Raw genomic sequence first — 18,782 nt, forward strand, 5'->3', positions numbered from 1 at the left:
TTCCCTACTGCTCTGCAGTGCCTCTTGTCATGTCACCATTTCTCCTCTCTCTTCTGTTCCAATGGTCTATTTGTCTATTTCTGTGCCCATACCATTCTCTCCTAATTAACATAGCTTTGTTATAAGTCTTGCAATCTAGAAGGCAGTTCCCCCACATTGTTCTTCTAGAGTGCTTTGGCAATTCTTGTTCTTTACAAGTCCACACATATTTTAAAATTAGATTATCAAGTTTCACAAAACCTATCCCAGAAGTGGGATTGCTGGCTCAGAAGGTACTGTTCAGTTTTATGAGATAATGCAAAACTGTTCTCCTAAATAGTACTGCCAACAGCAGTACTCCCAGCAGCAATATTCAAGAACTCATATGGATTCACATCTTCTCCAACACTTGATATTGTTAGACATTTAAATTTTTGATAATTGAATGGAGGTGCAGTGGTATTTCATTGTGGTCTGATCACTAATGAGGTTGAACATCTGTTCATATGTTTATTGTTCACGTGGGTTTCTCCATCTGTGAAATGTTTATTCGTGTTTTTTACTCATTTATCTGCTGGATTGTTTGTGTTTTCCTTATTAATTTGTAGACCTTTATATGCTCATAGTAGGAATTCTTCGTCAGTTGTGTGTATTGAAAATATTTTCTGCAAAAGCACAACTGATCTTTTTTGCTTTTTAGTTTGTCTTTTTTTTTTTTTAGTTTGTCTTTTGATGAGTAAAAGTTCTTAATGCTAAAGTCAAACTGGTCAATACTGTCATTGCTCCATTAATCTATCCCTGCACTGGTATCACACTGTCTTAATTTCAATAGCTCTCTCTCCTCTCTCTCTCTCTGTGTCTGTGTCTCTGCCTCTGTGTGTATGTGTGTGTGTGTGTATCTCAGCCTCCTATAGTTCCTTCAGGGTAATCACGTGAGCTCGGCCTCTTAGCAGAGAAAAGTGGATGATCTGGCTGCAAACTCTTGCCCCTGGTTTTGCCCTTCTTGTCTATGAGGTACTGGAAGGTCCAAATAAGATTACAGAGTAATGAACTGCTTATAATACTGCGAGGTTACTCCCTTGGGGGTCAAGGGGCCAGGTGTTTATCAGGCTAAGGTGTGTACAGATCGTGGACAGCCCTGAGCTCTGTAAGCACAGGAAATGTTTGTTTTGCTCAGAAAGTCTGTCGTCTAGGCTGCTGTTTTAACGCCACGAAGGCGTTAGGGTATAAGGAATTCTGCTCTAGGATTCGGAAGGAATGTTGGCTTTCTTCGCTTCCACTGATCCCTCAATTTTTTGCGGCATTAGCAGTAGGAGATGTAGCCTAAGACAAGTAACAGCAGCACAGGAGCCTTAAAAGGCCTTTTCTCAAAGTCCTGTGCCCACATCGGTTTCTGGGTGGAGCCTGGAGTCGGAGGGGCGGCCGTCGCAACCCTCGGATGCTCCCCTGCCATCGCCACGAATTCGGCCCGGGTGTAGGTCGAGCGCTCAACCCGCCCCAGGCTGTGGGTCCTCTGCGGTTTGGGAGCGGTGTGCTTTTTCCTATGACCCCTCTGGGATTCAGCCGCAGGGGCCTCGGCGGGAGCAGCGCCTCCTTCCGGCCCTCAGGTGCGCAGCGCCGGGGGCCCGTGGGACCCAGGGGGAGGGGGGAGACGGGAGGCGGGGGCAGGGGCGTGGCGAGGGTGGGGCGTGGGCGGAGCTCCTCCCCCGCGCTCTCTGCGCACAGGCTGCGGGGTGGTGACTGACCATCCGCGACGCTTCCCAGTCGCCTTCGCCACCTCTGCCGCCTCCGCGCCGCAGGCCCGGGGTCCTGCCGCTCCAGGCTCTGTCCGGCCCCGCGTCCCCGCGTCCCCGTGTCCCGGCGCCTGGCGTCCCAGGTCCCGCAAGATGACGCTGAAGGCGAGCGAGGGCGAGAGCGGGGGCGCCATGCGCACGGCGCTCTCCGACCTCTACCTGGAGCACTTGCTGCAGAAGCGCAGCCGGCCCGAGGTGAGCTGCCCCCGGGGCCCGGCGCGGGATGCGGGCCGGTCCTCGTCTCTAGGCCGCGCCTCCGGCCGCGGTCCCTCCCCGCCCGCCGCCCTGCCCTCGGGGGTCCTGCCCCCGGCGTGGAGGCCGCGGCGGGCGGCGGGGTTCGGGCGAGACTCCGGGCGCGGTGGCTGGTGGCCCCCAGTAGCGCCTCTAGGCGAGAATCGGGAGAGGCCGCAGCCTCGACCGAGAGCTGATTAAGGTCAAGGGAAACTTCTTCGTGGACGGAAGTCAGGGTCACAGAAAGACTGTAAGGAGCAGATCCGAGAGTAGGACTGCTTGGTGGTTGTGTCAGCAGAAGGGGTTGTAAAAGCCAACGCTGGCCCCAAAGTGTTCACTCACCGTCCCTGTGCATTTAGGCAGGGCCCCTAGTGCTGGGGTGCAGATGGGTGGACCCCTGTGTCTGTTTGTGGGCAGTCATCTCACAGGTAATTCTGCCCCCCAGATTCCTATGATGGCCCATAAATAGCTCATCACCTCCATCCTCAAAGATTCCCAGAGGGAAGGGTTGATCATTTTCTTGCTATCCCTCATTCTTCTGGGTGTGGCGAGGACCCAGCAAGGTAAGGTTGTCACTCAGGGTCTCTCCCACAAGGGCACGGCCACCAGGATGCTCGCTCACTCACTCATCTGAAGGCTGACGCTCTGTCTCGTTGTCAGCCATCAGCCAGCACTGGCCAGCAGCCCTTCCATGTCCCCTGGCCTTCTCACAACACAGTGGCCAGGTTCCAAGAAAGGATGTCCACGGAGACACACAGACAGAGATAGAGGGCCAGGCAGAAGCTATCTTGCCTTTGATAACTCAGCCTCAGAACTCACAGTGTGAATCTTTTTCCTAGACTACAAGATCTTCCAGGGCAGGGCCGTTTCACACTCACTTTTTACATTTTAAATGCCTGGTAAGTGGGTCCTCAGAAATGTTTGCTGAATTAATAAGTGACTTAAGAGGTGGACATGCAATTCAGCATAGCCATCCACTTTCACTCATGAGGAAACTGAAGATCCACAAAGTAAAGCAGACTGTAGAGCTGTGGACTCTGGGCTGGGTGGCATCAGTGCAGGTCTCTGCATTCACACCTGTCTGTCATTGCAAATCAGGTTGAATCCGTGGGGAAGACCTTGGTTATTCAGCTGACAAGACAAAATTGGAAGTTATGCAACAGCATGTACCCTAGGAGGGGGCTCAGGCTCTAAAACTACTTGGTTCCTCATAAGTTTGGACGTGGGATTTTTTTCTCTTCCCCACAATCAACTCACTTGGCTGAGCCTTAACTCACCCCCCCCCCAAAAAAATCACCTCTCTTTATTAAATTTTCTTTTGGAAACTTTATTGAGGTTTACTTTTAGCATACATCTAATTCACGAATTTGATTGTGTAGTTCAATGACATTTGACAGATGCATCCCATCATGTGGCCGTCGCCGTAATCATAATGTAGAACATTTGTGTCACTCCAGAAAGTTCCCCGATGGTCCTTTAGGTTCATTTCCCCGGAAACCTGGAAGCCACCCTGGCAACTTCTGGAAAACACTACCACTTTGCCTTTTTCAGACTGTCTTATAAATGGACTCCAACCATGTGCAGGCTTTTCTTTCTGGCTCTTTTCACTTAGCAAAACCTGAGTGTCACCTGTAACTCAGTGCCCAGACCCTGTGTAGACCTGTCTGCTCCTGGTGGGGAGGCTGGAGAAGTCATGTGCGGTTTTGAAAAGAGGCCCTTTCACTGCCCTCTGAGTAATAAGCAGTTTTTGTGGAGCTGTGAGTTGATCCTGCAAAAATACCAAATACAGTCTACTGCTTAGTCAGTTTGCTTGAGTGTATGAAAGGATTTGAACATGAAATAAGAAAACTTGGTAAAGCACTGAATGCAAAGCATCCAGACCTGCCAAGGTGTGGAGACTGGAAGAAGAATCTCCACATGATGAAAGGTGGCCTGACCCCACGAACCTGCTGACTCTTACTTCCTGAGGTTCACCCTCCCTCTGGGGCTCTTAGCAGTCTCTGCTGCCAACCCTGGGCTCTGCCTGTGCCTTTGATTTCTCTTCTCTGTAAAATGGACCTGCTTAGAGGGTTGCGGTGATGTTGACCTGACGTAATGCCTGTCCAGCAGCAGTAGCACGTTTTGCTGTCCTAGCAAGAACCAAGAAAAGTTGTAAGGAAGTTGTTGGCTCTAAAGGAGTTCATAAGCTCATGTTGCCAAAGGCTTCATTTAGGGAGATTGCTTTCTATAAAAGTTCTAAAGACTGGAAACCCAAAGTTTCACCTCTGATTATAGTCCACATTTGGTATTGAAAAAGTATTGGCGGGCTTCCCTGGTGGCGCAGTGGTTGAGAGTCCGCCTGCCGATGCAGGGGACATGGGTTCGTCCCCCGGTCCGGGAAGATCCCACATGCCGCGGAGCGGCTGGGCCCGTGAGCCATGGCCGCTGGGCCTGCGCGTCCGGAGCCTGCGCTCCACAACGGGAGAGGCCACAACAGTGAGAGGCCCGCGGACCGCCAAAAAAAAAAAAAAAAAAAAAAAAAAAAAAAAAAAAAAAAAAAAAAAAAAGTATTGTCAAAATATAATTTTGCAGTAGGCTTGAAGTGTAGCCTGCCTCCCATATTTAAGTACATGTTTCCTTCTTTGGAGAAACGTTTTATGAGCTCTCTCTGACCTTGTTCTTTTTGGCAATCCCTTAGTGCACATAAGCTTGGCTGTAAAATTCCTACTTTTCTCTTCAGTCCTGTTTGAAGTAGCCCTTCTCCCATGAACTGCAGCAAATACATTGAAAGCCCCTGAAAGTTCACTTGGGCCTGTCCCACATGGGAAAGACCTAAGAAATGTCAGGCTGCAGGTGAGTTTCCACTCAGAAGAGCTGTCTGTGGGCTCCTGGGCGGGGAGACGCAACATCACCTGCTGTGCAGGGACCAGGATGTCACTGGCGAATAGCGCTCCAGGCAGGGGACATTCAGGGTTGACGGGGGTCTTGAGACACTACCAAATGTCCCCTGGGGCAAGGGAGATGAAATCAGGTGACATTTCATTGACTGCAGAGATTTTTTTCCCCTAAGCAGTGAGTTGCTCAAATCTTTCACTGTTGCTAAAAAAGGAGGGGAAGTGACCCCAGGGGTGGGAAATGGGAAGAAATGCTCTGAATTAGGGAACCAGAATACAACTTTTGTAACATGACATTTTCTTTTCTGAGTCTTCACTTTTCTATTTTTCCTTCCCATAGAGAAATACACATGAGCAAAGTACATACGCAGTTGCTGCTGGAACGGCTCCTCTGTGACCACGACTCCCATCCGTGGAGGCCACCAAGCACGTATCGTGTAGCACTGCAGTGTTTACTATGGGAAAAATCCGCGTGTCAGTGGACCTGTGCAGCTCAAACCCGTCATTGCTCAAGGGTCGTCTGTATAGGTTTTTGCTCAAAAGTCACTCGCCAGAAAGTTCTGCCTCGGAGGCGCTCCTCTTTCCCCAACTCTCCCCCAGCTCTTGTCATTTGTGGTGAAACAGTGCTCAGCTGTTTCTGGTACCTTGAGCCCTCTTGGTTTTCTCTTAGTTTTTCTTGTTTTCTTTCCCAAAGTGGAGCCTGACCTTGCCTGCCGTCTGTGGCGATCACTTGCCTTCTTGGCCTGGGCCTTCTTCTAAGTCTCCACATGGAAACAGTTGGCAAAGAGCCTAACAGTAGGCTGAACAAATGTTTGTTCTTTCCTCCATTCGCTGTCACCAGCTCTTAATCCGACTGTTTGGGTGGGAAAGCCACCCGCTGCCAAGTTTGTTTTTCATCTCTTTTTTAATCCCAACTTCCTTTGAGCCACTGCCTCTGCCCTTTGAACCCGCTGCAGATGTTTCCTCCGAAGTGGGTTTCAGTGCACAGGCGTTGCCACCCCAGCAGTGTGTGTGATTAAAGGTCGAGAGGCTGCAGAGCTGCCCCCGTCCTGCTGGGGCGGCGGGGAAGAAGGCTGGTCTCAAAGTTGTGAAGTGAACTCTGCAAAATGCCATCTAGTACCTTTGACCACATTGTTCAGCATCACTTGGTGGTCATGGGGCTGGTAAGGACTGAAAAATGGCTCAGCTTTGGGCGACAAAGTAAACAAACGAAATATTTGTAGCATGTTGGAATGAATGTATTACCAGCTATGGAAACAAGAAAAGTTAGAGCAGTTCAGGGGCAGGACAGGTGCCCGGCACGTGGCCAGTGGACAGATGGACAGATGGGACAGGGGACAGACTGCAATCTAAGTTGTCAACCTGGACAAGTTAGTTACCCTGAGTGGCAAGCAGGTAACCTTCCCATTTCTTCAAAGCTGGGTCTGGGCCAGCTGAACTCTGTGGACGTGTCCTGCCCTTGGTGTGGTCTCAGACCCACGGCTGGGGTCAAGGAAGCACCTTGGCTCCGTGCGCATCTGTCTGTCTGTCTAGCCCTGCTCCTGGGATTGTCTGTGGCGAGGGGTGCAGGTGGCTGGTTGAGGGAGTTTCCTGCATGTCAGGTGCTGTTGAGGAGAGGCTGGCCCCCTCTTGCTGAGCAGTCAGGGAAGCCTCACTGTTGCTAGTTGGTTCTTTGGTCACCATGTCGGAGGGTTCCGTTTATCTCACTCATCATTTGCAGCTTCTGGGTGAGCATGATAGTGGCTCTGAGTCATCTCGAAGGGGGACGTCTTGATGAATAAGCACATTTAAAAGACCAGCCTTTGAGATAGCAAGTCTTGAAGTTTCCTGGGTGCTGAGTCCTTAATTTAAAGGCTGATGTGTTAAAAGTAATCTGTGTCATGGAGCCCAATGAGAAGGCGATGAGCGGAGGGTGCCGCTTTATCTGCCTGTTCCAGGCGCACAATCACGTAGGCGTCGGCCCCTTGCAAAGGTCACTTTGTCTTCCGTGGACTGAGACTTTCGAACCTGTCACTGTAGACAGGCCCAGCACGTCTCTAAACACAGGTGAATCATCATAAATGGTTTATTGATGGCACTTTACAGCACATGATAAAATAATCTGATCTATGTTTTCAGATTTTATGGCCACCAGTACCTGCTTTGGTTACTGACACAGATAAATGGTAGATGCTGATAAATCCATAGGATTAATTTCTGAGTTTGGTTTTCAGCTTTCTCAGCCCCACAACTACTAGTGAAAAAAGATTTGTAAGTCAGGATCAAGGAAAGTCCTAAGTTTTATTTCATGCTTTGAGGCCAGAGATTTGAGATTTGAGCTCTTTGTGTATTCACAGCAGTCATTCAGTCAGCAATCCTTGAATTCCTCATTCTGTACACTCAATCTCTTAACACACGTGCATGGTAAAAATATACAAATAGTACAGATGCTTAATTTGAGAGAAAGAATTCTTCCTTCCAGCTTGACGCTGCTTTTCCTCTGGTTTTCTTGAGTCTACTTAGAGAGCTGTTTGATCTCATTCTCTTTAAATGGGTCTGTGGCAATAGCTACCTAGCTTTGAAGAGTTTTAACCACATGGTTCCAGGTCGCCATGGGCAATGCTTTGAGGAACTATTTGGTCACTGTGTGTTGTGGCCTCTTACTTACCCATCCCAGAGTTTGGAAACTGATCCTGTACCCTGCAGATGTCTCAAGGATTGGTTGTTGTCTCTGTCCGTTCTTTAGTACTGTGCTCTCTTAGTTACAGCTCTTTGGTTGCAAACAAGTGCGACTTGCCAGCCATTTTGCTAGGTCTTTTACGCAATAACTTCACCTCTGTCTACTACAAGCTCAAAAATAGTACCCCGTCAAAACCATGGACTTGACATTGGTATGATGTGTGAGTGTAGTTCTGTGCCATTTTGTCACATGTCTGAATATATGTAACCACCACCACAATCAAGATATGGAACTGTTCCATCAGCACAGAGACCTCCCTGGTGCCACCCCTTTATAGTCACATCTCCCCGTGTCCCCTTGGCCACCACTAACCTGTCCTCCTCCTCCATAATCTTGCCACCTCTAGAATGTTATATAACTGGAATCACAGTGTATGCAATGTTTTATTGCTGGGAAGCATCCTGAGGTATGGATAGACCACAGTCTGTTGAACTGCTCACCTATTATAGGCTGTTCTCCTTGTCTCCAGGTTTGAGTTACTACGAATAAAGCTGTTATGAGCCTTCATGTACACATTTTGCACAAACTTGTCTCATGCCATTGCTGGGTTGTAAAGTAGTCATTTATTTTTTTAAGAAAGTTCCCAACTCTCTTCCCGAATGGCTGTAACACTTTACATTCCCACCAGCCATGGATGAGAGGTTCAGTTTCTTTGCATCCTCACCAGCATTTAGTCTTGTCACCAGTTTTTATCTTAGCTGTTCTGATAGGTGTGTAGTGGTATATTTCATTATGGTTTTAATCTGCATTTCTCCCTGATAGCTAATGACATTGAACGTCTTTTCATGTCCTCATTTGCCATCCTTCCTTTTACATATCCTCTTTAGTGAAATATCTGTTCATGTCTTTTGCCCGTTTTCTAATTAGATTGTTTTTATTGTTGCGTATGGAGCATTCTTTATGTACTCTAGATGTTAGAATTTTTCATTGGATGTGGGGTTTGTGAATGTTTTCTCTCAGTCCACATCTTGTCTTTTCATCATCTTCACATAGGCTGTCACAGGGGTAAAGTTTTTCATTTTTAAGAGGTCCAATTTGTCAGTTTTTCCTTTTATGGATCCCGCTGTTGGTGCCAAGTCTAAGAACTCTTGTCTAGCCCTAAACCCTGATGACTGTCTCCTATGTTTTTTTCTCAAAAGTTCTGTAGTTTTACATTTTACATTTAAGTCCATGATCCATTTTAAAGGTCTAGTTCAGTGTTTCTTTTTTTGCCTATGGGTGTCCAATTGCTGCAGCATCATTTGTTGAAAAGACTACCCTTCCTCCGTTGAATCGCCTTTGCACCTTGTCAAAATCAACTGGACGTATCTGTGTGGGTCTATTTCTGGGCTCTCTCTCCTGTTCCATTGATCTTTATGTCTGTCCCTCTACCAGACCACACCATCTTGATTATTTATAACCATATAAATCTTGAAACCAGGTAGACTGATTCCTTCTACTGTCTTCCTTTTCAAAATTGTCTTAGCTGTTCAAGGGCCTGTGCCTTTACATCATGTACATTACACGTCGTCCAGAGGTACTTTTTTCATGTAACCTGCAGGGATCGGGTGAGTGAAGCCACTTGTGGGTAAAAAATAACATCCCAGATGCAGGAGGATCCACAGCTCATGCTTAGCTTTCCTCCCAGGGTGCAGTGGAGAGTGAGCTAGAGAGAGTGTGCCCATCTGCAGGGGGGCAGGTTCCACAGGGCCGGGTCTTCTGATTGTTACTAAACGAAACAAAATAAAGCAGAACCTTAAATTCTACATTCATTCCTTCGTCAACTTTCCCTCTCACTGTAGTCGTCACAGGATCGGTAGCCCTTCCCTTCATCTCTTCTCTGTCATGTGTGTGTGGACCTTAATGTCGTTTCGTGACTTGCTGTGGGTAGATTGTAAAAAGGGAAAGTTAGTGAAGGCTTTTGTATTATTCTGACCGGTTGCTGACCCAACAGGTTTAGCCCACTTCTTGCCGACCTAGCTTCTCCCTGATCTTGTTCGGGGTGGCAAGATGCCCAACTCAGTTCTTATTTTCTCAGCCCCTTTTGCAGCCTGGGATGGCCACGCTGTGTTCTGCAGTTCTGGCTGATGAGCCATGAGCAGATATCCATTGGGGAAGTTCTGGGACAGATGCCACTGGCCTGGCCCTTCTCCCTTCTTTCTGCCTTGAAAGTAGAACTGTAGGTTGGGTGGGCAGCTTTTCAGGAGACGTTTTCTCAGAAGCCCGAGCCCCAGCCCTTTGTGCCCCGGCGAATTCCTTCTGTGCGCACGTTCCAGGCTCTGCTGTCTTCTGGAAAAATTTTTGAAATCTCTCATCCCTGATGACTTCCTGTTTTTTGTCTGTGGGTTTCTATTTACCCTCCCCCACTTTGGTCTCATTTAAACAGGGTCCAGGCTACACGCAAGTACTTAGGCTGCCAACTTGAACTTACATCACAATCACGTAGGAAAATTCTATCTTGCCAGAATAGAAAGCATTGTACTTTGTAGGGCTTTAGGAATAATAGGCTTTCATTTGCCTGTTTAGAAATTAATTTGAAATGAAACGAATACAGTTTACTTCTCACCTCCTTCTCTAGTCACCCAGTTCCTCCCTGTTGTTCATGTCTCTTTCCAGAGGGAGATGATGCATTTACAAGCAAATATGAAGATATTCTTATCTTTCACTGTTTATGCTGATGATAACATACCTTTCCTCACTCTTTTTTTTCCCACTTAATATGTCTTCCAGATTAACCTCTGAACCTCCTTTCAGGGCTACATGGTGTCTGTGTGCCAGGATGCCCCCGCACAGATGCAGTGGTAACTGTATTAATGGCTTATCTACTGTAGACGACCTTGAGGTTCTGTGTGGTTCTGGGCTCCCAGGTCTCATAAGTCACTTTTCTATATATAGCCCTTTGTTAGAGAATTCTGCTTTAATAGCAGTGCGTGTAGCTCAGCATCATGAGAGGGTTTTGAAGTTCTAGTTGCTACACAAGGCAGTTTCTCTTTGTCAGTACTTCCCTCATTCTGTAGACAGACAGACAGGCCTAGCTGTTCCCACCTGGGGATATTCCCACGTCTCCTTTGCCACCAAGTGGCTGACGAGGTGTCCTGCTCATGGCTCCACCCATTGGGAAGATCTTCCCTCCCCACGGTCGCTGAGGGGCACCCCCAGGTGTGGCTGGATTGCAGCCACAATCCATTTTCAGCTCGATCCTCACATAAACCAGGGTTGGGCTTCTTCCTTCTGCATATTGTTTTTGATTGACTGCTGTATCAGGAGAAGGAGCGTTTCAAGGAGATTTACTCATATTGTGCAGCAGTCACTTATTCTCGTTGGCATGTGGTCTCAGAGTGACACTGTTCTTAAAAGCCCAAACCTGGAAGCACCCCAAAGTCCATCCTCAGTAGGACACCACACAAGGGTTCCAGTTCCCTGCTCCATGGCCTTTTCACTGTCTTGGTGCCATTCCCTTCCAATGTTTTATCTGAAAATTTTCAATCTCACTGAAAAGATGAAACAATTTTATAGTAACTTCCATTAGCCACGCCTCCTAGATTCTACCATTAACATTTTGCCATGTTTGCTTTATCACATATCTATCCCCAAACCATCGATTCACCTTTTTTTTGTTTTGCACTTCAAAATAAGTTGCAAAGATCAGAACACTTCACCCCTAAAAGCTTCAGCATGCATATCATCGGCTAGGATTCAGTATTTATGGTTCTTTTTTTAATTTTGTGGTTAAATTTACATACAGTGAAATGCACTGGATGAGTTTTAACAAATGCATACACCTGTGCAACACAACCCTGGTCACAGTTTGGAACATCACCACTCCAGAAGGTCTGTCATGCCCTTACCCAGCGTACCCCTTCCCATCCTATGAGAGGCAACCACTGTCTTAAATTTTTTTTACTGTAGTTTATTTTGCTTGTTCTAAAACCGCATGAATGGTCTCCTCCTGCAGGTGGACTTTTCAGCTGTAGTGAATAAAGCTGCTGTGAACTTGTGTGTGCAAGCCTTTCTGTGGGTGAACACCTAGGAGTGGGGTTGCCAGGGCATAGGGTCAGTGAATGCTTAACTTGATATAAGAAATCGCCACTCTCTTTTCCACGGGGCTGCACCATTTAGCGTTCCCACCGGCGATGTCTGGGCGTTTCCAACATCTGTCATTTTCACTGTAGGCTCCCTAGTGGCTGCGGAGTGGTATCACGGTGATGTTGGCTCCTCATAGGCCTTTAGTGAAGAGTCTGTTCAGACGTTTCGTCCATCTTTTCATTGCTCATCATCCTGTTATTGAGTGAGAAGAATTCTTTACGTGTTGTAGGTATAAGTCTTTGCACTCTCAGGCTGAGAGTTTTGGTGAGAAGTTTTTAGTTTTGATGAGATCAATTGTATGCTTTTTGATTATTGCTCTCTGTGTCTACTAAACCTTTGCCTGTCTCAGTGGAGTTTCTCCACGAACAGATATTCTTAACTTTAAAGTATTTGTAGTTTTAGTTTTCGTTTTTTTACAGTTTTCTGCCTCCTCCCAGGTTTTGAAGATGTATTGTGCTTTCTTCTCAAAGCTTGGTTGTTTACCTTTCACATTTGGAACTGGTTCTGTATATAAAGTGATGTGGGGACCGATGTGCCCTTGGCCTGTGCGGAGTTGACCCAACACCATGGATTACAAAATCTATCCCTCGGTCTGCCCTTCTGCCAAGGCCACGGGCCTTAAATTACTTCCGATTTATACTAAAGACATCTTTCTAGAGTGTAATCCGTCCAGCATTTCTGTCTTCATGGTCGGGGTCAAGGGGTCACAGTTGATGTGTCATCTCGGGCTGATGGCAGGGGGAGCCACTTGGATAAATAACGCTTCACATCAAGTCTAATGCAACTGGCCACCAGCCTTAGGAGATAAGCGTTGGTTTGCTGAGCCTTTGGGGTTTTAGACGCGCAACAACAACCCGACGGCTTCTTGCTTCATACATTTCTCTGCTGTTTTGACCCGACAGACTGTGTCACCCCAGCTGAGCGCCGTGACGGAGGACATGTACACCAATGGGCCCGCCGCCCCGGGGAGCCCCACCCGGGCCCAGGGCCAGGAGGCTCGGAAGGTGCGGCTCATCCAGTTCGAGAAGGTCACCGCGGAGCCCATGGTAATCCCTATTCCTCCCCACCCCAGGTCCCTCATGGCAGGCTTCTTGCCCCTGCCAACTGACGACACCTCATGTGCAGACAGAAAATATTTCTCCCAGGAAGTTGCCTTAAGTTGTCTTAAAGATCAACTCAGAAAGAGCCTGCAGTTAAGCTTGCTGTGCCCTCGTCTGTCTTCCAGGGAATCACGCTGAAGCTGAATGAGAAGCAGTCCTGCACGGTGGCCAGAATCCTCCACGGTGGCATGATTCACAGACAAGGTACAGGCGTGTTTTGTTCAGGGATTCATCCTTTACTCCCTGTTCAGGGCTAAGGGGCATGAAGCTTATAGTCTTCAAAACAGGGAGCATTTGTGTGCGTGCCAAGAGATTTTTTGTACCGTAATGACTGGCTCTTTCGAATGATGAATCGCCCGGTGCCACTGTCACTCCCTCTGAGCATTCTCATACACTTATTTATGCCAATACTTTTGCAGTTAGTTAACATTTGAGCAACTACTATGTGCAACCCCTTGCATTAGACTGTGAACACATAGCAGTGAAGAAAACAGACCATCTCTACCTCCTGAGGCTACAGTTAAACTGAGAAAATAGGGAATTCCCTGGCGGTCCAGCGGTTAGGACTCTGCGCTTTCACTGCCGAGGGTGCGGGTTCCATCCCTGGTCGGGGACCTACGATCCCACAAGCCACATGGCACGGCCAAAAATAAAAGAAAAAGAAGAAAAGAAAAAAATAAACTGAGAAAATAGATATTAACAAATAATTACAAGTAACTGTTATATCTCCATGTGAAGCTGCCGTCAATTTGCAGATGCGTCATTTAGTAAAAGTGCTTTTCTGTGTATCAAGGGTAGCACAGGTATTGATACCCATTCTTCACACAGAATCTAAACAGTGATTAACTTTACCACTTGGTAGCATTTGGAGGTCTTAGCTAAACAACAGAGAAACATCGAGCTTTCTTGTTCCTTGGAGTGTGTTCAGCTGTGTCATAGCCCCCTGACGTCAGGGGGACTCTAGTTCCAGGACACTTTCAGGACCAAGTGCTTTTATTTTGCAGTTGGAGTCCTGAGGTCAAGGAGGATGACATAATCTTAAACCGTCAAGTGCCTGTCTTGCTAGGTCCCTGAAGGCCGTGAACAGAACATTCCCATCTCTCATGGTTGAATGGTTTCAACCCTGTGTGTTCTACAGTCTGTTGTACAACATGCTCCAGATCATGGTTTCTTCTCTGTGGCGTTTTGACTTCTGTTGACACCTCTTTCGTCTGAACGTTTGTTCTTCTGTTGGTAGGCTCGCTTCACGTCGGAGATGAGATCCTAGAAATCAACGGCACGAACGTGACTAATCACTCAGTAGATCAGCTGCAGAAGGCAATGGTGGGTATTCACTATGCCCTTGTCTTTGTGAAGCATCGGTCCACGTTGGTGTCTGTGTACCTCATTTTTCTGTGAAAGTGTTTATACCTCATTGAAGGGCCTCTTACCACTGCTAATCTTTATTCTGTGCAAGAAATGACAGCTCTCTGTCTTCATTTAGTAAACTTCTAAAACAAGGCAAAGGACACAGAGTGTCTGTCTAGAAAGAGCATTGGACTGCAATGGCAGCTCTGAATCCCGCTCTCCTTTACTTCAGCCCTGTGATTTGGAGCAGGTGAATTCACTTCTCTAGGTCATCTGTGAAATGAAGATGATGGTAGTAATTGCTGTTCTTATGTCATAGATTTGTTACAGAGAACAACTGAGCTATAATAGGTGAAACGTTGAATGTGCTCTTTAGATGCAGTTGTGCCGGGCATCGTGCTGGGTGTTTGCCTCTCGAGATTCTTCACCATCCCTGTCCACCCCTGAACACAGCAGAGACCCTTCCTGTAACCAAAGCAGGAAAAAACACATGGCGTAGTTGGGTGTAATTGGTCACGGCTGGTAGGAAGCACCCCTCAGGCACTCAGCAAGGAGATGCCAGGGTACCAGCCAGGGAATGAAGCAGAAAACAGCAACTTAGGGAAAAGTTTAATTTGAACCGGAGCTGAGGAAACTGAACCTTAGAGAGTTCTGAAGCATGGCTGTTTAAGGATAGACCTCACTTCTGACCCAGATGAAATAACAGGGACCAGATTTACCCTGCTTCTTGAAATGCCTCACATCCTAAATATTCATGTACCTGATGACAGAGGATTCAGAATACTTGAAGCAAACACTGCCAGGACTGCCACATCCTGCAGGATAGACTGTGTACCCTCTGCCACATGACAGCCTCAACAGGTTTAAAGGATTCAGACCATACAAAAATGCACCATCCACCCACAATGAAATGAAATTAGAAATAAAAAACAGAAAGATACCTGGAAATCCCTAAATATGTGGAAGTTAACACACCTCTAAAGAAGTCACAGGCCATAGGAGAAATCGCAAGGCAAATTAGAAACTGTCTGTGGATGAATAGAAATGAAAGCACAGTCTATCAGATTTTGTGGAATGCCACTGAACTCGGACCAAGGTGGAAACGCCTGGATTATAAAACGAGAACGGTTTCAGTCAACAGCCTCAGCTTCTACCCACAGAAACTAGAAGAAGGAAAACAAATGAAACCCAAAACAAGCAGAAGAAAAGAAACAGTCAACCAACCAGAAATAGAACGGACAGGACCTTGGTAAATGAATGTGGAGGGTGAAGGGGTTTGTAAAATATAACTCTGAAGTAGGCATAACCCACCTATGAGAAACTCTATAGGACCAACGACCCAGTTCCTTCCACAAAGAAAAGACTAGAAAAGAAAACACTGCAGGGAAAACAGGTAGATGAAAATTCGACTCTTACAAGACATATCCACCAATTGCAAAACAGTGTCGGACCACGTGCCCCAGACCCTTCATTCAGCATCTTCCCACCCTCTGGAGCGGGCCATGTGTTTCCCACCGGGACACTGGCTGGATCGTTTCATGGTCACCAACACGAGGAGCAGTTTGGCCTAATGGTTGCTTCTCAGTAGAACGTGATGCACGTGTTTTCTCTGAGCTGATGGCACAGCTGTATCCCTTCGTCTTGCATAAAAACCATTTCAAGTATGCGAACATTCAACATTTGTGCTTCTTTTTGATTTATGTAAATAAAATCAACTATGTAAAAGGTAATTTGTGTCGTGGCAAAAGTTAACCATGAACAATACACTTGGAGAAATACTTGTTGTGCATATAATAGGTAGACAGTTAACAACTCTAATATTTAAAGTGCTTCTAAACTTTGTATAAAAAGACAAATAACTAGGGAGTTCCCTGGCTGTCCAGTGGTTAGGACTCTGGGCTTTCACAAGACAAACAACCAACTAGACAACTGGGCAAAAGATACAAGAAGAAAAAGCATATGGCCAATGAGCTCTTGAAAAGTGCTCAATTTTGGTTATGGTAATAAAATCACAAAATAAAGCAACCATGAAATAATTTCCACCCATCAGATTGGCAGAAATTTAAAACGAACGTTAACATGTAATTCTGGCAAGAATTTCAGGGGAAAGGGAATCTCATATGCTCCTGGTGAGAGTGGAATTTTTATAGATTTTTAGAAAAGTAGTAGTTTGAGGATAGCTATAAAATTGTTTTTATCCTTGGACTCTGCATTTCCATCATGGGGTTCTATTCTGTATAAATCAAATGCAAATATATAAGGACATGCGTTAAAGGGTGTCTACTGCAGCAGATTGTAATAAAAAAAAAAACTGGCAACAGTGGACACGCCCAGTGATGGGGATGGTGGCTGAGCAAGTGATGTGGCAGAGCCATGAGACAGAGTGAGTGCGGTCTTCATGTATCAACCTGGAAGCAAGTCACAGAGTAATGCATATAGTATAATCCCATTTTTGTTAAAAACAACCAGCAAAAATACACATGTATGAATATGTGTGTAAATATTTAGACACGTGACTGGCCCTTTATTGGTGTGGAGAAATGTGTGGATATTTGTGTGCCAAGGTTCATTTTAAGTACTTCTGGGGACCTGTTGGGGGTCGACTGTGCAGAGGAGGGAAAACTATTAGCCTTTGTTCGTTATTCTTTGTTATGCTGGTTTATGGGGCACATGACACTTCTGTCTTGGAGAAAGCATTGTGCTACAAAATTTCAAAGTGTACAGTAAAGATGGCTATTGGGAAAAAAATGCCCAGGACTTTGGGAGGGGAAAAATGACTTAATGAAACCCCCAGTCACCCCGGTTCGTTTTACATGACAATTTTATTTCACCTTTCTTTTTTAATAGAAAGAAACCAAAGGAATGATCTCATTAAAAGTAATTCCCAACCAGCAAAATCGGCTTCCTGCACTGCAGGTAGGTGGCACCATCTTCTCTGTTGTGAGGATGGCAGGATTCAGGCCCAGTGTGTATTCTTTGAATTTGATTGAAATGATGTGATTGTAAATATCTCAACAAGCATAGCTGCCTGGTACTCTCTGAACCAAACTAACGTGTGTCACAAACTGGCAGGCGTTTCTCTGACCGCGGGCATGACTGGCCCTTTGCAGCTCATTAGGGCTGCGGGGCCCTGACAGATAAATGTGGAAGAAGGAAGTTTTAAAAAAATAACTCTGAAGTTTCTGTCACAGGTCACTTATCGTATGATGGTATAATTTTCTTTTTAAAAAAAACTTGTTTTAAATTGAAGGTTTGGTATATATGGGCACATATATAATAAAGGACACAAATCATAAGTGTAAAAGTAGATGAATTTTCACAAACTGAACACACCCATGTGACCAGCACCGTAAGTATCCCCGTGCCCATTTCCAGTCCCGCCAACCCTGACTTCTAACTCCAGAGATGAGTTTTGCCCCGTTTTGAAATCTGTGTACATTGACTCATGCAGTATGAATCCTTTAGTGTCTCATTTTGTTCACTCGGTGTGAAGTCTGTGCTGTAGCAACAGGTGATTCCTTCATATTCATTTGTTGTATGACTATGCTCTGGAGGGCCTTCTGTGATTCCAGCTTTTCACTTCTTACAAAACTTAGTGCTGCCATGAACCTCTTTGTACCTGAGTTTTGGTGCATTTCTGACGAGCTGTAGGCTGCGTGCCTCTTTCATGATGTTGCCGAACTACTTTCCAGGGTTTTCCATTCGTGGCTGCAAGTCCCAGCTCTTCCACGCGGTCACTGTAGCACTTAGAATTATCTGGGCTTTTTTCCTTCATCTTGGCCCTTGTGATAGTGGTGTTACATTGTGCTCTCTACTGGGAAATGGTGTCTTCTCTAGTTTGTTAATCAGCCTTAATTTCATGAATCTTCAGAGAACCAGTGTTGCCTTTCTTGATCCTTTCAACTCTATTTTGTGTTTCACTGGTTTCTGCTCTTTATTATTTCTTTATTTCTTTGGGTTGGATTTTTACCCCTAATCTTCCTAGCAGAGGTAACTGGTATTAAATTCTGATATAGCTTCTTTCGGTCTTTTTTGTTTCTATGTATAAAGAAATACTCTTTTAAAATTTCCAGCATACTAGGTATTGTTTTTATTTAATGATGTTCTCATTTAATGTTATATCAGCAGCATTTTTCCAGGACATTCTGTAGATGGCCGTATTTAATTAATTCCCCATTCTTGGAAAATCAGATTGTTTCTAGTATTTCGCTCTAATGGGTAATGCTGTGGTGAGCACGTGTACCCATGCGTTGTAACTGACGAGCTTCTGTGCAGAAGTAGACCGTGGGCACGTTCACAAGGAAGCAAGTGCATTTCAGATAGTCGCCTTCTTTTTCAGATGTTCATGAGAGCACAGTTTGACTACGATCCCAAAAAGGACAACCTGATCCCTTGCAAGGAGGCAGGGCTGAAGTTCGTCACCGGGGACATCATCCAGATCATCAACAAGGATGACAGCAACTGGTGGCAGGGACGGGTGGAAGGCTCCTCCCAGGAGTCGGCGGGCCTGATCCCCTCCCCCGAGCTGCAGGAGTGGTGAGCTGCCAGTGACGGGGACCCATGGCCACCACGGCTGCTCAGCTACCGAAACCTGTCATCCTGTGTATAGGTTCTGTTTCTCAACCGGGCCAACCTTCTGGTTTTCCTGGAAGAATGGGCGGGGGGGGGGGGGGAA

General features: G+C 46.3%; 1 protein-coding gene across 3 annotated transcripts in view; it reads left to right on the forward strand.

The window, feature by feature from the left end:
* Positions 1-1,729: 1,729 nt before the first annotated feature.
* The window catches only part of MPP1 (MAGUK p55 scaffold protein 1), a 23,036-nt gene continuing 5,983 nt past the window's right edge, over positions 1,730-18,782 (forward strand). Inside the window, exons 1-6 of one of the 3 annotated variants that reach the window (XM_007467356.1) lie at positions 1,730-1,967; positions 12,563-12,706; positions 12,886-12,964; positions 13,998-14,083; positions 16,955-17,023; positions 18,447-18,643. In XM_007467356.1, the coding sequence (XP_007467418.1) occupies positions 1,866-1,967; positions 12,563-12,706; positions 12,886-12,964; positions 13,998-14,083; positions 16,955-17,023; positions 18,447-18,643 (677 nt within the window). In that variant the 5' untranslated portion in view covers positions 1,730-1,865. The remainder of the gene's footprint in view (positions 1,968-12,562; positions 12,707-12,885; positions 12,965-13,997; positions 14,084-16,954; positions 17,024-18,446; positions 18,644-18,782) is intronic. The other 2 variants (XM_007467357.1, XM_007467358.1) reach the window with 2 other exon arrangements.

The sequence above is a fragment of the Lipotes vexillifer genome, unplaced genomic scaffold (assembly GCF_000442215.2).
Source record: "Lipotes vexillifer unplaced genomic scaffold, Lipotes_vexillifer_v1.1 scaffold2385, whole genome shotgun sequence".
Classification (NCBI taxonomy): Eukaryota; Metazoa; Chordata; class Mammalia; order Artiodactyla; family Lipotidae; genus Lipotes; species Lipotes vexillifer.